We start from the raw sequence: 18635 nt of genomic DNA, 5'->3' as shown, positions 1-18635 counted from the left end.
CATCAGAGCACGGCCAGCACCTCCGGGACAGGGCTGCTTTTCGACAGGGAGCATGGTGCGAGGGCTGTGTTTGGGTGCCACCATGGGACCCCTGCCACTGCCACGCCAGGCGGGTTCAGGTTCAGGTTTGCGGCAAGGTCTGCGTCTAGGTTTGGGCCTGGGTTTGGATTTGGGTCTGGGTCTGTGTCTAGTTCTGGGTATGGGACTAGGTCTGGGTCTGGGTTTGGCCCTGGGTCCGGGACTAGGTCTGGGTTTGGGTCTAGTTCTGGGTCTAGGGCTAGGCTTGGGTCTGGGTCTGGATCCAGGTTTGGGTCTAGTTCTGAGTTTAGGACTAGGCTTGGGTCTGGGACTAGGTCTGGGTCTGGGTTTGGGTCTGGCCTTGGGGTGAGGTCTGGGTTTGGGTCTAGTTCTGGGTATGGGACTAGGTTTGAGTCTGGTTTTTGGATTTGGGCCTGGCCCTGGGTTTGGGACTAGGTTTGGGTCTGGATTTCGGCCTGGGGGTAGATTTGGGTCTGGGTCTGGGTCTGGGTCTAGGTTTAGATTTAGAGCTGGGGCTGGAGCTGGGGCTGGGGCTGGTTGGGTGGAGCCCGCCCTCTCCGCAGGGCGGCATGGCCCCTTTAAGACAAGACCGTCGCGCGCCCCAGCCGGCCGACTCCTCGCGCCGCACGTGACGGCGGCGCCGCGGCCGGGCGCATGCGCAGGGGGCGGTGCCGGGCGGCGCGCGGCCCACCGCCCCGCGGGGTCGCGGGTGAGAGGGCGACAAGATGGCGGCGGCGGCGTGGGGAGCGCTGAGGGGAGCGGGGCGGCCGCCGCCCGCCCTCCGCAGGGGCCTGGCCAAGGCGGCGGGCCCGCGGAGCGTCCGCCAGCTGAGGGAGGCCGAGGAGGCCGCCCCGGTCTTCCAGTACGCGGGGAAGGCGGCCAAGCGGAAGGATCGCGTCTTCGTCTGGGGCTTCTGCTACTCGGGCGCCCTGGGCGTCCCCAGCTTCGTGAAGCCGGACGTGGGCTGGAAGAAGCCGCGGCGGATCCAGCCCACGCCCTACCGGCTGGAGACGGAGGAGAAGGTGGGCCCGGGCCGGCGGCTGATGTGTCCCGGGAGGGTGGCGCTGGGGCCGTTCCCAGACACCGGTGCTCCCCCTCTGCCCACGCCGGGTGATCCTGGCAGGCCTGGAAGGCTTTAACTAAACTTAAAGACTTCCCTGTGATTCGTTGTTTTATTGCTAGAGCGGTATTCATCAGGGTGATTTTCGGTGTAACTACAGTTGCATGCAATTTGGGAATATATATTCTTTTGTCAGAGCCGTAGGAGAGCAAGAACGTGAACAACATGTACCAGAGAAATAAGGCCTCGTTTTCAGTAGCTTTCATGGCTGCTTTTGCCTTGACGAAATTGGAAGCTTGTGTTGAAAATCATGTTATTCTGTTGCCTACGTGTTCAAACATCATTGTCTCTGTCCAGTTCAAAGGAGTTCAGAGCTGCTATGCTGGCCTTTTTTTGGCAAAAGAAGTAAAGCAGGGGAACGTTACTCTCTTAATATCTCATTGTGGTTTTTTATTTTTTTTAATCTACTGCTTCTGCAGGTCAGCAAATAGATCTTCCTCTTGTGTTTGAATCAGTCCAAAATAATGCAAAAATAAAGATGTACGCACACAAAACCAAAACACCAGTGTGTTAATGTTGGACTTGCACTTACACCGTTGTGCTTATCACTGACGAGTGTTTCTGATCATTTTTGCGAAGACCGTATGTGCTGTGAATTTGGGCTGAGTTTGGATGTGGCCTAATGAAGGAGGAATGCTGGTGGACAGGTAGCATGGGGTGAAACTTGTTTTTCTAAGCCATAGTTTATAACTGAATGGTGTGAGTTTTCTTTGTCTTCAAAGATATCCTCTGCTGCCTGCGGTTATGGATTCACACTGCTGTCCTCTAATACCACGGACATCACCAAAGTGTGGGGCATGGGGCTGAACAAGGATTCCCAGCTTGGATTTCAGAGAAGCATAAGAGATCGAAGTAAGGATTGAGGTGGTGTAAGGGCTTACAGGGCGGCACTACAGGGTACGTGTGATGTGGGAAACTTTGGGTTAGAAGGCATAAAAAATGTCTGGGCGGGGGCTTTGATGCAGATTGCAGGGCTATGCCTTTTTTTTTTTTTTTTTAAAAAAAAAAAACAACCCACAAAACAAAATAAAGAGAGGTCTTTTTTTTGGAACTTAGCTATGTTTTTGTGTGGTGTGTAATTGATCAGGGTATGCATTTGTTCTGTGCAGTGCACTTATGTTTTTGCCTGGATGCAACTCAAATCCAAGTAATTTTATTCTGCAGAAATGTGTATGTGTGTGTGTGTTGGTTAAGGTGTTGCTTTGAATCTATAGTTTGATAGTAGATGGTGTAGTGTACTGGTTAATAAAACTATTTTGGCAAGACGGTTTGCTCACTTTTGTTGCCTTTGCATCTATAAACTCATTTCCTTTCCCACACAGATCTTTTTATACAGCCAGTGGAATTTTGTTTGAAGCTGTAGGGGTTTTTTATTTTAATACCAAATAGCATTTTGAAGGAAAAACATGTTATTCAGTCATTCTGTCTTATACCAGGCTCTCAAACTCATTTAAGATGGTGATTTCTGTGCAGAACATTGCCACCTTCCACCTAAGACAGATAGGAAAAACACAAGCTTACTTCCCTTATAGAATGGCTGTCTCTAACTGTTTGAAAAGATTCTTCCATGTTAAAAGCAGTTTTTCCTCTTTACAATGTGTAAGAGCATAATCCATTAAGGTATGGTGCATCTGATATGGGGAAAAGATTAAGCTTTGTGGAAAAGCAAAAAAAAATGCTGCTACTGTGCAGAATGCTGAAGTTTACAGTGGTGCTGCTGTTGTGCATCGCTGCTAGCATACTGTATAGATTTCCAAGAGTGTGTGCACGTAGCAAGTGTGCGTGCATAAACAGCAGCTGCAAAATGAAGGGACTGCAGAAGCCTTCACTCACTTCTGCTTTTAAAGGTTTCAGCTCTTACTCTTAGTTCTGTAACTCTTGATGTCTCAGAAGTGTCCTGTCATTTTCTTGTTTTTCATCTGACCTACGGATTATTTTTGCCAGAGAATCCATAAATAGGTTATGCAGTTGAAGCCCTCCTAAGTAAGGGAGTGTTCAGTAGGATCTGTTTGAAAGTGCTGTGCAGATCAGTGGGTTTGCTGCTGCTCTGTGTTTAACTTCCCGCAGGCAAGCTTCCCGTTGGATATGCTGCTTGTTACTCAGTTTTACAAACTTAATTTGGTACCTGCTGGCTCTAACACTGTGTCCCTGTACATCGTTTGTTTCCAGGGGAATCTGCAACCTTCTGACTTTTAGATGGTTGTATTTCATGCTCTAACTTGAGCTGTTTCTAAGCTAAACTACTAATATTTTACTCTTGTCCTCCTCTGCCTTAACCATCTTGTTCTCTCTTTTCTCTAAAATCCTTCTGATATCAGTGATGATATTGAGTTCGTTACCACAGATCCCAGTAGCTTGTGACTCTGCTGGAAGGAACAGCGAGAGAGAGAGAAAAGGAAAGAGAAAGGGTTTATTGCTTTGTGACTTCCACATCTGTTTTAGACAGATACAACCTCGCAGTCTTTCAGTTCCTGCTGCATTGCGAGGCAGGCTCCCACCATTTGCAAACAGCCAGTTGTGATGCCTGTCCTCGCATCAAGTAGTGTCTTACTGTAAAAGGATATGTGTAGACTTTGTGGGTTTTTTAATTGAAGGCAGTGAGAACTAGTGAAAGCACTGCCATATGTGAGCAGAATACTGCTTTGGGTCCTTTGGGGTTTGATGTCACTTGTTACAGTGACTTTCTTTGATATCAAGGCTTTTTATCTCCCCTTAACCTTTTCCCTAGTACTGATTTATGTTTTGCTGTTTTTTTTTTTTTCTTCCCAGTTGACCGTAACTGATGACGTATTCTTCAAGTTACTAAATCTTTTTCTAGCAAAGCCTGTCATTTTCTTTCGTAAACCTTAGATCTCTTATCCCCTGTGGAGCCATGCTAGCTAGTGTTTCTTGTATTCCTTTTTTCTGAAAAGTCCTTTAATCTACCGTTCTCTAAATATGAAGCCCTAAGATTTTTTTTTTTGTTCACCTTTTGTGCTGTCTTTTTGTGATTGCTGCTATTGTACCTTGTTTGCAATATCCCCAGTTGCACAGAGTACTTAGTTTGTGCTTGGTGTTAAGCTCTCTAGTAATCCAGCCTTATTCACCAAAGTGGTTGAACATATGGCTGAAACCCCCAGTTTCTCAGTTCTGGCCACCTGAAGCCTTAATAACATTCAGCTGTAGGTATGGTGGATTTTTGATTAGGCAGTGATTATTGGCTTCAGCCATTCCTGTGGCTTTTTAACTCCGCCCTGTCCCCCTGATGAACCCCAGTCAACCTTTTACTTTGGTTAGTATCTTGGCTTTCTAAAATATATCTGCTTTTGTAACAAAATAGAAGTGAGTGTGTGTGTACAACAGGATCAGCAAATATATGATGACTTTGCTTTGTGGAAGCTACTGACTTTTAAAATTTCTCCCTCTTCCTTAAGCTAAGGGCTATGAATATGTCTTGGAACCATCTCCAATTCCATTACCATTGGAGAAGCCGCAGCAGACACGCGTCTTGCAGGTGTCCTGTGGGAGAGCGCATTCCCTGATCCTGACAGATAATGAGGGAGGTATAGTATCGCTTGTGCTGGTGACAAGGGACACCTGACTGTGCTTTCAGTAAAAGCTCTGGAAAAGATTGTCTTCTGTCCTTTGGAGCTAGACCCCAGATGGGCTTGTCTGCACTGTAAATGTGATGCAGGTAGCTGTTGGCCGTTGTGGGATTGCTACCGGGAGGGAGAGCCCTGAGATGATAACCGTCTGTTGAGCTCTGCTTGGCTTAAGCTGTAAACGTGTTGGAAGCTTTTTTACTACAAGTGTTGCAAAATATGGTTTGTTTATCTAGCCCCAGGCCTCCTTTAAGTGTAGCCTATTTGTCTTGTTCAGTCAGATGTGTTTTGGAATTCAGTTTTGGATGGCTATGCCAATACTCCTGTGTTATTTTCCCCTTGAAGCCCCAGAGTGCTACGTTCATAAAAGCGATTAATTAATAGGCCTTTATACAGAAGATCCTGTGTGTGAATTGGCTTTCCACATCTCTGGGAATTCTCTGGTGCAGTGGCTTCAGTGCTGCGCTGAGCGATCCAGTGCTGCTTATCAGCGGGTGAGCTGGTTCGTTCGTTGATTTAACGCTCCCGTGGGAGCGCTGATCTATTTCTGAGTCTCCTTGGCAACGGCAGGATGAACTAGGCAATTACTGAAAAACAGCCAATGGGCTCCAGGTACCGCCACTGTGCCTGCAACAACATCGCCGGGGTATTGTTGACTAAAATGGATTCAGTCACTTCAATTTAAGTGGACTCTGGTTTGAAGAAAGCTTATGCCAATTTTAACAGTTCTATGTTCCACCTTTCGTACTGAGGACCACATGAAAATATTTTGTGTACCTGAAAAGAGGCTTTCAGGGGATTGGACAGTAATAAAACTAGTGCATTTTATCATTGTTTTTCAGTTTTCACCATGGGGAACAATTCTTATGGACAGTGTGGCCGGACGGTTGTTGAAGATGAAACTTACAGGTGAGAATCCAAAGATCCTGAACTTCCTCAATGTTAAAAACATAATTGCATGAAAACAACCCTACAGAAGAGCCTGGAGGTGGGAAAAATCTGGTAGTATAAGGATGCCATTTAAGATTAAGGAGTCCAAGAACAGGCTTTTATGCCGCAGGCATCATATAAATGGCCTGGCTTTAAACCCAGGCTGGGCATGAGCACTCTTCTGACCACATTCACAAAAGACAGAAAGATGTCGGCATGTGACAGTTTTCGCAGGGCATAGTGAGAAAACCCAGCCTTCGTAAATTGCTTGAGGTAATTGGCATTAGTAGTCAGTCTTTCTCACTTTAGCCTCTCAGAGTCCAAGTGCTATTTCTGAGGGTGTTAGAAATGCCATTTAACGATGAAAGAGCCATCCTTTTGTTGCATCTCTTTGCTGTAACTGCTTTTGAAACTGTAGTGCTTTTCCTGTACAGGGTTTTTGTGGGCCACAGCAAAGCATATTCTCAAAAAGATGGTAGTGATGTAAGTGGATAGTGGGAATATGTTGAAAGTTACTAATTCCCTGGCAGGGCCTAGAAGAGATCTTGCTGATTGCTCTCTCTGTGATCCACAAGACTTGGCCTTGAGAGTGTAAGAAAATAGCTGTAACTTAGCTAGCTTTTTTCGCCTTGATACTGGAAGTTTGTCATTGGATTGTTCAGAATTCCTGTTTTTGTGAAAGAATCAAATGGATGTTAACACTGCACTGTTTGTGCTCTGGGATTTAACTGTGGTTAATCTCTAGTTAAGTGTAGTGTTTATATAGGTGCTGCAGTATTCTATAGTGTCTGTGCTCATTCTAGACTAGGGAACGTGTGTGAGGATTGCTCCCACCCCCAATTCCCATGACAGGTTATATTTAAAAAGTGACAGTTCTTAACTTCTTAAATAAGAGAACGCAAAATTACCTTCCTTTGTGCAGTAATTTTACAGTGGAACTGTGCTCTTTGAATATATAAGAGAACACACGAAGGAATCTCTCTTCTTGTAGTAGCAAAGTTGCTTTCAGTAAAGGCAGGTCTACCTTCACGTTTTTCAGTTGCAGTCCTCTGAAATCCTCTGTGTTGCCTTTTCTCTTCTCGGTGGTTGTTTGATGGTGTCCAGTGAAAGCCACCTGATTCATCAGCTGAAGGAGTTTGACAGCAGAGTTGTCCAGGTAAGAGGACCTTATGACTTGAATTCTGAAGGTGGATTGAAAGTTGGCTGAATAGCCAAGCCCAGAGGGTGGTAATCAGTGGCATGAAGACTAGTTGAATGCCAGTAACTAGTGGTGTACCCCAGGGGTCAATATGGGGTCCGATCCTGTTTAAAATCTTCACTAATGATCTGGATGATGGGGCAGAGAGCGCCCTCGGCAAGTTTGCAGATGACACAGAACTGGGAGGAGTGGCTGAGGCACCAAAGGGTGGTGCTGCCATCCAGAGGCTGGAGAAATGGGCTAGCGTGAACCTCATGAAGTTCAACAAGGGGAAGGGCGACGTCCTGCACCTGGGGAGGAACAGCCCCAGACACCACTATACGCTGGGGGCCAACCGGCTGGGAAGCAGCTCTGCAGAACAGGCCCTGGGGGTCCTGGTGGATGCCAGGTTGCCCGTGAGCCAGCAGCGTGCCCTTGCTGTAGAGAAGGCAAGTGGTGTCCTGGGCGGCATTAGGAGGCGGGTTGCCAGCAGGTCAAGGGAGGTGGTCCTTCCCTTCTACTCAGCGCTGGTGAGGCCACACCTTGGAGTATTATGTCCATTTCTGGGCTTCCCAGTACAAGAGAGACATGGACATACTGGATAGAGTCCAACGAAGGGCCATTAGGGTAATGAAGGGGCTAGAGCATCTCTGCTATGAGGAAATGCTGAGAGAGCTGGGACTGTTTAGCCTGGAACAGAGAAGGCTTGGGGGAGTCTGTCTTAACGATGTATATAAATACCTGAAGGGGGGTGCAAAGAGGACAGAGCCAGGCTCTTTTCAGTGGTGCCCAGTGACAGGACAAGAGGTGGTGGGCACAAACTGAGACACAGGAGGTTCCCGCTGAACATCAAGAAACACTTTTTTGCTGTGACTGAGCACTGACGCACATTGCCCAAAGAGGTTGTGGAATCTCCCTCCTTGGAGATATTCCAAAGCCATCTGGACATGGTCCTGGACAACTGGCTGTAGGTGACCCTGCTTGAGCAGGGGGGGTTGGACCAGGTGACTTTCAGAGGTTCCTTCCAACCTCAACCAGTCTGATTCTGTAATGAAAAAAAAAAAAAACAACAGTATGCAAATCACTCAGTTGAAGTTCTTTGAAAGGATGAGGTGATCTACTATACGATTGCTAATAAAAAGCACAAGGTGGGATTTTGCTCCATGCCTCTGCAGAGGAGTTGCAACTGGCAATGCAGGGTCTGAACTTACTGAAGAATTGGATGGGAATGCCGATGCAGCGTTTGCTTGCTCTACTTCTAGGTAACACCTGCACAGCAGGGAAGTTGCTTTGATGCCTCATCTCTTCCTGTCCTGATTTCTTGCTCTTGTTCCCTTTTGGCACTTTTATATCAATTGAGCTGTTTTGTTTTTAATTTTGTCTTCCCTATTTTAAAAATGAGCTGTGAGACCGTCCACTTGGACCAGCCAGCATTTCCCTAGGGCAGGTTTCTAGGAGAGCAAGCAAGGGACTGCAGAGCAGCATAAATGCTGCTGAGTCTGCACACGGCTGAAGTATTTCCAGGCACAGGAGTGGTTTGCTAGTATGTCTGTGCCACTGTGGCTGTACTCTGCGGGCAAATGTTGCTCCTGTTCCATCCAGTATCCTAGAAAGCAAGGGTCATTTATTAAGGGCGGTGTGATAAGTGTGTGCCGTGGTACGTCCTAACGATGTTTTGAATTAGGCTTGTAAACTTCTGTTTGGATTTTTCATGATTTTTTTTTTTTTTTTTTTGCAAGGTGGTTGAATAATTGGTACCTGTTTGTACTTCGATGACAGCAGTTATATGCTTAATGTTCTTGGTAGTGAATCTCTTAACTTGTGGATTAAATCCCTTTAATCTTTGGCTAATTTTTAATGTCTGCTTTTGAAGATCTTGGCTTTAATTCAGACCAAGCCTGTGGCAGACATGATTGCTAGTTCAACATAAATGTCAATTTGAGAACAGATGTGTTCCTAGAGCGCTTACATGGCAAGGAATCAATAGCAGTTTGTAGCTGGCATTGAGAGCTATGTGGTAGCACTCTGGGAAGGGAGATCTCTTATTTACTCTTTCCTGCTTTATTGTGTTGCACTGCTGAATCAAGCTTTCTGTTAACTAGGCCTTGTTTTGGATCTCGGAACAAATCCACTGCAGCATCACTTTCCACAAAGAAAATTCTGCTGTTTTCTGTGCTGTATCGTGCTGTTCTTAGCCTTCCCTGTCTGTAGAGCCATTTGATCTGGAGAGGAAGGTCAAAATCGGAGCTGGTGGGCGTTGTAGAGGTTGATTACTCAATTTGTCTGCCAGTGCTTCATTAAATCAGTTCTGAACGCTTGACCTTTCCTGACCAGCTCTGACTTTTTGTTTGCGTGCAGGTTGTGTGTGGGCAGGACCACAGTCTGTTCAGAACCAAGAAAGGTGCGGTCTACGCGTGTGGATGGGGAGCTGATGGACAAACAGGTAGGAGCTTAGCTCCGCTTGCATTTCAGTGAATTGATGAATATAGCAAGCTGTCCTAATTCAGAGCTTGTGATGTGTATTTGTCTGGCATGTGTGGACAGAAAGGGGCTGGTATGTTTCCAGCTGTGTGGAGATGTTCTCAATACTCTTGTGCAACCAAACTGAGACAAACCAGTTCCTTTTTAGAGGAGCTTTAGGATGCCACGCTGGCAATTCAAGCATGCAATCTGAGGAGAATGTGTCTGCTGTTTGAAGCTAGTGAGGGGATGTGGAAGTGGCATGGGAAGGTTAGCTCCTTGGTTCTGTGCAGGCTTTGCTTCCCGATTCTGATTTCAGGGTGTGTTTTGCTTCTTACTCCGTTTGGACTGACAGAGACCTTTGGCAGCTACTGCTCTCTTAGCATGGGATCTTTGGCCAGGCCCTTGCCCTGGTGGCTCATGCTGTCAGAGGACTTCCAGTCCTTCCTACTGTTTAGTCCTGCTGCTCCTGAAGCTGGGTTATGCCCATGGTTCTTTTGTGTGGACGTACTGTAGCTTGTCTGTCATCTACATTCTGGTCTCTTGTCCAGGCAGCTCTTTGTCACGTAATGTGTTTGCTTCCCAGCCTCTTTTGCCTCTTCACCTGCTGGTGTCTAAACTGATTGCAGTGTGCTGTCACCCAGGGCTCTCCTTGCAGAAGACAGCTGGTTTGTGAAACTTCACCTCTGTGGGGATATCTGCCTAGTTTGGGTGCTGCTCTCTCAAACACTTTGGTCCATGCAGACAAGAGGGATGAGGGCCTAGATTGTTTTCCAGGTGTGACTGTATAAAGTTGTTTTGTACTCTAGAGAGGTAGCTTTGGCTACTAGGACTGGTGTTTGTGGCTGATTGTCCATTGAAGCTTAAGAGATATGGACAGAAAGATTTATTTTGGAGGAAGGAGGGTGATTGGGTTATAACATGACAAAACGGTCCTATGTAGGTGTTAAAAGTATGTCTGGAGAAAAATTCATCATCATCTCTCTACTTTTCTCCTTCCAGGTCTTGGACACTACAACATCACCAGTGTTCCTACTAAGCTACATGGTGACATCGCTGGGGTAAACATTATCCAGGTCTCTTCCTATGGGGACTGTTGTCTGGCTGTTTCAGATGAAGGCGATGTCTTTGGTTGGGGAAATTCAGAGTACTTGCAGTTGGCCTCTGTCACAGAAACCACACAGGTCAGTTGGCCTGGGGACGTGTTTTTACATGTTTCGGCTCAGCTGCTGCACACAGAGTTAAAAATTACACACTTCTCCCTGCTCTGGGTTCTTTTGACAGCAGTATAAATCAATATAAACTAATACCACTAGCAGGCTGGTTTTACCTATGCTTACAAACCCAATCTGTCTGAAATGGTTGTATAGCTTTAGGGCGGTATGTTCCCAGCTATCGATAGGCGAAGGCTTGTGTCACCTCACCCCAGTTTGTTAGTCTGTTATAAAGGAAGAGTACACCCCATGCTCTCCTTTCCCCATCCCATGGACTTTGCACGAAATTAAGATCCGGCTTGAGTGGATCCAGCTTGTGCTGGTTTCAGGACAGGAATTAGTCTTTTGGCTGGCTAATCTAAAATTTTGAGTGGTCCTGCTTTGAGCATGGTGCTGCTCCAGATGACCCTTGGAAGTCCCTTCCAATCAACCCCTACGTTGGTGAATTTTTCATGAACAACCTTAGTAGGTTTATAGCTCAGTCCTAAACAAATCCCAGTGTCTCACAGATAGAAGTTTTTTGGAGTAAACTTATGTGGGGCCAAAACATACTGCTGACTTGACACTAAGCATTGTAGTACTGAGGTAATTAGACAGATGGTCTCGTCTTACAGTTAGTGTAGGAAACGGAGTCAGGGAATTAATTAATACTCAAGCTATTCTTGGCAGATGGCTAAGAGCAGACAATTGCGTTAGTATGGCTTTAGTGAAATATGTACCTTTGTTTCCCATGCCTCTCCTGATGTGTCCTTAATGTAGGGCTAATTACGGAGACCTGTAAGGCCTGAAGACAATCACCAGGTTAAGTAGTGTAGTAGTTTCCTGGCTGGGTGCTTGATGGAGGTTGGAGGAGTCTGAAATGGATGAATGGCATGTTTGCCAAAGTGGGAATTTTAGATATGATATAAATAAAGTCCAAATTGTGGAATAGCAGAGCTGGATATTATCTGTGAAATCCAAGGTATCTGTTTACATGTGTCAAGCCATGTAGGTATCGAACTGTACCAAATAAGAGTGATGTTCTCTGAGCGATTTTTCCCTAGTATGTTCAAAAATGCCACCGCAGACCAAATTTTAGTGATCTTGTCCATTATGAAAACTTGCAAATGTGCTCACCTATTGACTTTCCCATTGTGTCTGACTTACAGAGCCAGGGATATAAGCAGACATAAAGCTTTCCCAGCTTTGTTGCCATGCGTGTAAGCTTTCCAGTGGGTAACTTTTTCCACTTTGTCTGCACTCTCAGCCTTAATGAATTTCGTGTAGTTTTTTTTAATCTTGGGACCTGTATTCATTCCATTATTCAGGCAATAAAGGTTGTCTGTGTCAGGAATTCAGTGTATGTAAGCTCTAACCAGAACTAGAAAACAAGTTAAAAATGTGTGTCTAGTTTGCGGTTTATTACCTTGTCTCTAACGACTCTCTTGCAACCTCATACAGGTGAATGTTCCCAGACACTTGCCTTTCAAGATTGGGAAGATAAAGGAGGCTGCCTGTGGAGGGACTGGCAATATCGTGCTGACGGGTGAGTTTGCTTTTAGTTGTCCTCTTCAGTGCAAGGCCATGCAGTAGGTGGATTGTAACTTCATGGAGCAAGGATCTTGTTCACTGGAAACAGGGAAGTACTGTCTGTTACGAGGAAAGCTGGGAGACTGAGAAACGTGTGATTTAAGAATGTACTAGGGGAGTTGTTTTCACTAGCTGTATGTGCTGTTGTGAGCACTTACGCAAACTATAATGAGCATGGTTGCTGCTTGCTGTTCTGATCCCTTGGTTTGTTGACCACGTGGGCCATGTGTGGCCTGTAATGAAGATGGATATAGGGAGGAAGTAAGGCAACACTTGGGAGAAAGGAGAGCCCTTCAGACTCAATATAAATCTGATATATAAATAAATCTTGATAAAATAGGCTGGAAATTAGAGAGTTCTGAGAACAGTGAAACTCTGCAGCAGACTTCTTAGTGAATGCTGCTTTGGATTGCCAGTGGCCAGGGGAGCACAGCTTGAAAGGCACGGAATAAAGGAGCGAGGGAAAGATTGCACTACTTTTATGAAGGATCAACTCAAGGAAGACGTTCATATATATGATGCGGTTGCTGTGACGACAAGACATTTGAGCTTCTAGCATGAAGGGAGCAGAGCTAGCAGACTTAGCAACTTACTCCGTCTTATGCTGTCCAACTGCTGCCTTTCCCAGGCACTCAGCTTAAGGCAGAATGCCAGACAAAGCGACTAGCCTACCACTGGTTTGGCCGTGCCTCAAAGAAAAAAGCGGTAATAATAAAACATTCAGCCTCTGTCTCATCAGTCAGTAAGCTGAAGTATTTTATCCTGCCCACACTGTGTTGGCATTTTTTCCCCATGGAAGTTTTGCCTGTGAAGATTGATCGGCTTGCACAGCTTAGGAAAAAATTAAGGCATTTGAATGGCAGTGCATTGTTGCTACTTTTAAATAATCAAAAGGTGCTAGACTGCTCTGTGAGGAAGGAAAATATCCCTTTGGATCTGATTAACTCTTGGTCATGGCATGAATTACACAAGCACAGACTTTCTAACAGAATGTGTTCTTATTTTAATACAGAAGAAGGAAATGTTTTTGTCTGGGGATATGGAATTCTTGGGAAAGGACCAAACCTAATAGAGACAGCAATGCCAGAGATGATCCCTCCCAGCCTTTTTGGCTGGTCAGACTTCAATCCGGACATCCGTGTTGCTCACATTCGCTGTGGACTCAGCCAGTTTGCAGCACTTACAAGTAAGTTTCTAGTCCTACTGTCATGGAGAAGTCACATTGGCAGTTAAAAGAAAAACAAAAAAAGCGCCCATCTTTCTTTAAACTTAAAGCACGCTTGTGTGCAACAGGAGGGGCAGGCAGCACATTTACAGGTGTGAGCATGGTTTCTAACATAGGTACTTCACTAACTTATGCTTTAATTAAGAAAGTGTTATCCTAAAGCAAACAAAATTTCTCTCAAACAGGAAACCTGGGAAGGTTTTTTCATTTTCTTGTACAGAATAAGTCAGTCAGTTGCACTTTAGAAGCAGCAGGAATGTACGTGATAAATGAACAAACTAAAACTGAGTCTAAATCGGAGCTAGATGTTAGGGTTTCTTGGCTCTTCTGACCAATTCAGTTAGCAATCTGAGGTGGGAAGACCTACACATTTAACATGCAAAGGGTATCATACTCTGGTATGTACACCCTGTACTGGATACCAGCCTTTAAAGGAAGTTTTGAATTTGAAAGTCATTTAAAAATGGGCAGCAGAGGGCAGCAGCACAGAAAACCCACGTACTTGGTAGCGAAAGTAATAGTTTACTAATGCAAAGTGCCAGGTGCCAATGTGCTTGGTCCTTCCTGGGGAAGCGGTGTGCGTGACTGTCAGTCAGGTCACAGACTGCTGGTAACTGGTCTCCCCCTGGTATTCAGGAAGAGTTAGAAACTGCGTTCTGATTAAACTGTACTTACGTTATAGATTGTGTTTTGGTTGTCTCTGCTGTGGGGCTGATCTAAACACTTCTGAGATCCGAGAGGCTTAAAACTGTCCGACTCTGTTGAACACAAGTTGTTTTTCTTTTTCTCCAGTTGGCATTAGAAGGTCACTTCTGTCAGGCAGCTGAATAACCAGTCCCCAGGTGGTGGCTTGGGACAGATTTCACTGCCTTGCTTACCCCGTTTGCTGTGCTGATAGCTGATGTGGGTCAGCTGTAACTGTCTAACTTCCAGCACAAATGATTCACTTCACCACAATGATTCCCTGGAATCTCTTCTGCTGCACTCTTTTCTTCAAATAAAATTCCAAAGCAAGAGCTGTAAGAGGGGGAAGCAAAGACTTGTGCCCAGAACTTGCTGCTTGTCCTGCTCATTAGGCATCATTTTCCCCAAGCACAAGTACATTTATTGTGCTTGGAACTAAACTCAATGGCTTTCATACTGCATGTATAACCCTTTATACTCCCAGAAGTGCTGTAGCCACACTTGCCAGCATCACAAATAGAATTCTTCCTTTCTAATGACTATGCCCTATTATTTTTTTCTTTTTTCTTTTTCCCTGTATAGACAGAGGAGAACTGTTTGTATGGGGCAAGAATCTAAGAGGGTGCCTAGGAACTGGAAGAATGGAAGACCAGTATTTCCCATGGAGGGTAAGGATGGTAGTTTTAAGGCCAAGAGTATATTCTTTAGCTAGTCTTTGTTATCCTGAGGGCAAGAAACATCATATCCTGCATAGTTTTGTTGAGTAATTTTGTAAGAAGTGGAAGCCTAAGATAACTGTAGAACTGCTTAGTTTTCCAGAGATTGTTGCCTAGCCTGCTTAGGGATGCAGGTATTCAGTAAATTTTTTTGAGTCTTCTGGTTCTGCTATTTCAGTATAGATTTCAGATCCCAAAGCAAAATCTGGTGCTGTGCCATTGCTTCTGAACGGTTCTTACCCTCCTGCTGTCCACAGTCTTCTACCTGCTACCCCTTACTGGCTCTTCCCTTCCCTTCTCACCTGCGCTTCACTCTTGTGCATGCTGCAAAGAAAACCACCAGTATTGGTCATCTGTGACCCAGAAGACTTGCATTACACATCTAAATTAGGTGAATGTCTTGGTCGTGGTCATGGTCTGCACAGCAGCGGGCTGCTTTCCCCTTCTATTCCAAGTGAAGCAGCTATGGTGGTGGGTCACTGGACTGCCTGTGTAGTTACACTAGGAGATCCTTAGCCACTGGACTTTCCTAGCTGTTTCGCAACACTTCCAGTTCCACTCCCTTCTCTCAGATGGCTCTGAGCGCCACATTCTGTGGGTGTAGAAGAGTCTTTGCCTCTGGAGTTCAGCACTCAGCCTAACAGATGTTCCCGGTCTCCATGAAGGCCAAATAGGAGAGGAGGGAGGCAATCAATTGGACCACCCTGGAGTCCTTTTCCGTGTGTCTGAACTTGCAGTGGATGTGTTTCTTTGGCATGCTTTCTCCTCCTTTTAAAAATGAACAAAAAAAGACCAAGTCTGGAGCATTTGCCTAAAATCACACTCCTGTGGCTGAGTGGAGTCTCTGAATTCACCAAGCGTGGCATGTCCAGGTTTCCTTAAGCGTGGACGCAGAGGGTTATGCTCCCTCAAACAGCCAGCTCCTGTCTGACACTACTACGGCAATGTACCAAACCAGGGTACCTGTCTGTGACCTCCTGCCCTAGAACTGGCCATCTCTCCTCTCCCTTAGCTCTAAGGAAAAACTTCCACTCGTAGCCTCTGCTTTCCTGTAACTTTAAGTCAACTTCAGGTGAAAGAGCTATAACTACACTAGTGAGTGAGCTGGGTCTGCTTAGCATCAAAGCAAAAACTGCCTTAGGCTGCACTGAGCTTCTGCCTCATTCCAGACCTTGCTGGTGAGAGAAGAGGCAAATCCTTGTGGTGCTTGGGCAGATCCTCTTCCTGCTGTCTGGATTACTCTGTTTGGTCGTGCTGTTTCTGCTGCTGAACAGATGGGCTGAGGCTACAGTCTCCTCGCTGTCTGCTAGTGAGACCTCTCTGTCCTTCCAAAGGTTTACGTGCTTCTGTGAAGGGAGAAAGGGAATATTTCACAGCTCAATGCACAAACATGTCTAGTGCTGAATCTGGCTTTCTCTGGGTTTGCAAGATGGCACTTTCATAGGTACAAGTCCCCGTGAAACCAACTGGCATGTTAAGCAGAAGGAGGATGAGAAATTGGAAATATCAGGTGCAAAATGCCAGCTTGAGAAATAACGCGCTCTTGTGTGTCTGATCCAGGTGACCGTACCCGGTGAGGTGGTGGATGTTGCGTGTGGAGTTGACCATATGGTCAGCATGGTTAAGTCTTTCACCTAGTGATACTGCTGGGCCTCAGCACTGTGCTAAGACGACGGGGGGACTTGGTGACGAGCTTCTTGGAAAGGAAGACTCATTCCGTGCAACCAAGCAAGAAGTGACTGTGAGCAGAGACAGCCGTAGCAGTGCCTGGGTGTGTTGTCATCTCTGCATCATTGAAACGCTCCGCCCTGGCTGCAGGAAAGATGCACGTTCCCCGAGGAGTGCTCCGACTGGTTCGTGATGAGCTCCCAAAGAGTCTGGGGCCCAGCCCACAGCTGGTGAGTCCCTCTGTGTGTAAGGATGAAGAGCATCTCCCTCAGGGAAAACTGGCACGAGGTGAAATCTGTAGCACAGGACATTAATTTACGGATGCTTTCCCTCTCACCAGCTCTGGGGTGTCAGTGTTGGGTTGAGCCAAGCTATTTTTCCAGGGAAAGAGTTTTTTAATAACTACTTTTTATGTGGAAGAAAAGTCGTGCTGGCTGTTGGAATCCAGCACAGCTGTCCTTGGAGTCCGCCACCAGCTGCACGCTGCCTAGGCTGCCGTTCCCTGCAGCAGTCTGGAGTGGCCTGGAAGCAGTGGTGTGCTAGCGGGGGAAGGATCTTAACGGGCAAGAAGCAGAGCCTTGTTTCTCGGTACTTTCTTAGCAGAGAAGTTGTGGCGAGCACCTTTAGGCCAGAGTAGGCTGCTGGAGATGGGATGCAACAGCTGTATGGACCTGTAGCGGGCACTTACAAATCTCATCCTGAAGTGCGGGAATCTGTCTCCTGTGAAATACTCCAAACATCAGGCAGAGTTGTATCACTTTTTCTGTGTGGGATACTTCTGCTGTGTAAATTATTTTGGCAAAAATCCAAGCTGATACATTTTTAATAAAGTGGTAATGGAAATATTCTTGAGCTTGACTTCATACATGGGCTGCTCTGTCTTGCACTCTGCATTTAAATTTGAGCATTTTGATTCACAGCGATGTGACAGGAAACCTCTTTTGCCACCTGGGACACCTCTGCACCTGCAGGACTGACACCCTTGGAGGCGGGCACTGTATCCACGGTCCCAGAGGACACCAAATACTCACATTTTGGCTCCATTATCTGAAATTCTACATCAAATCTGTTGTGTAATTACCAAAACTCAGGGGGTAAACTCAACCTTGATGAAGTAAGTCTTGAAGGACTTTGCATAAAATACAGGAGAGGTGAAACAAAGTACTCAGAAATAAAGAGATGTATGTGAGGTGTTATTACCAGTACTGTGTGACTGGTATTGCTGTGGTGGGTTGAGGCGGAACAAGCAGAAAGCTCGTGTTAAATTGTGGCAGACCTTCGCTGCTGTGAATTCCCATTAAGTGAGCTTTAATTTATGCCTTTGTCTCCATGCAACTTGAGCTGCCCAGACATGCCTTGTTGGCCTCATGGGAGTAGCTATGCCCTTTTAACGTGAGGAAGCTTATTAAAGCATTGAAAACAAATGGAAAAAAAATGATGGTAAGAAAGGTGTTTCTAACAGCCCCCGTCGTGGATGTTGCTGTTGCAGAGGGCTGCGCAGGGTGGCTGGTGGGTGCTGGGGAGCGCCCCGGGCTTTTAGCTGCTCTCGTTCACAAGCGTTCCCTGATGCCGCTTGGGGCTGGGCCTTTTGGAGAGCTGGGATGAGAATTAATGCCGTGTCGTACCTGGTTGTTGCAGTCTTGCTGTGCAATAAATTGCAAAATCTGTGTGTTAATTAGATGCCAGCAAGGTCTTTAGCCCTAAATAGAAGTGTTGTATGGCTTAATGCAGTGGGAGCGTTTGCGCTTTCGTTACAGGGGCTGTGGGCATTTGTGAGCACGCTGCTCGATGGGACCAGGGTTAGCAGCAGAGAACCTGCGGTCTGGCCAACCCCGGCACCGACCCTTGCTTTGGTTAAAGTGCGGTGGGGGTTGACCTTGGCCAGGCGCCCACCAGGCTGCGCTGTCACTGCCCCTCCATCCACAGGACGGGGAGAAAATGCAGTGGAAAGCTTATGGGTCGAGATAAGGACGGGGAGATCACTTACCAGTTTCCGTCATGGGCAAAACAGCCTCGACTTGGTGGAAATTAATTTATTGCCAATGCAACAGAGCAGGGTAATGAGGAATAAGAACAAATCTAAAAACACCTTTCCCCCACCCCTCCCTTCTGCCTTGGCTCAACCTTACTCCTGACTTTTCTACCTCCTCCCTCCTCATTCACTGACCTTGGTGTCTGCAGGGTTGTTTCCCACATATTCTCACTCCTCTCTCCCAGCTGCTGTTGCGCAGCAGTTTTTTCGCCTTCTTTAA

The 18635-nt window shown here is 46.2% G+C and overlaps 1 protein-coding gene across 4 annotated transcripts in view; it reads left to right on the top strand.

Moving 5' to 3' along the window:
- Nucleotides 1–706: 706 nt before the first annotated feature.
- Nucleotides 707–18635, top strand: part of RCC1L (RCC1 like) — a 29753-nt gene continuing 11824 nt past the window's right edge. For 2 of the 4 annotated variants that reach the window (XR_015703393.1, XR_015703392.1), the window contains exons 1-11: nucleotides 707–1061; nucleotides 1882–2011; nucleotides 4573–4701; nucleotides 5583–5649; nucleotides 6775–6826; nucleotides 9206–9290; nucleotides 10310–10491; nucleotides 11962–12046; nucleotides 13103–13276; nucleotides 14582–14667; nucleotides 16276–16613. Coding sequence is in view for 1 of the 4 variants with exons in the window: in XM_009468990.2 (XP_009467265.2) it covers nucleotides 765–1061; nucleotides 1882–2011; nucleotides 4573–4701; nucleotides 5583–5649; nucleotides 6775–6826; nucleotides 9206–9290; nucleotides 10310–10491; nucleotides 11962–12046; nucleotides 13103–13276; nucleotides 14582–14667; nucleotides 16276–16353 (1365 nt within the window). In the remaining 3 variants the exon portion in view is untranslated. Of the gene's footprint in view, nucleotides 1062–1881; nucleotides 2012–4572; nucleotides 4702–5582; nucleotides 5650–6774; nucleotides 6827–9205; nucleotides 9291–10309; nucleotides 10492–11961; nucleotides 12047–13102; nucleotides 13277–14581; nucleotides 14668–16275; nucleotides 17270–17303; nucleotides 18055–18635 lie in introns of those variants that run through there. The other 2 variants (XR_015703394.1, XM_009468990.2) reach the window with 2 other exon arrangements.

This window comes from Nipponia nippon, unplaced genomic scaffold (genome assembly GCF_047370975.1).
Source record: "Nipponia nippon isolate SJK-2023a ecotype South Korea unplaced genomic scaffold, ASM4737097v1 scaffold_15, whole genome shotgun sequence".
NCBI classification, from domain to species: Eukaryota; Metazoa; Chordata; class Aves; order Pelecaniformes; family Threskiornithidae; genus Nipponia; species Nipponia nippon.
This window is presented reverse-complemented; position numbering and strand designations above follow the sequence as displayed.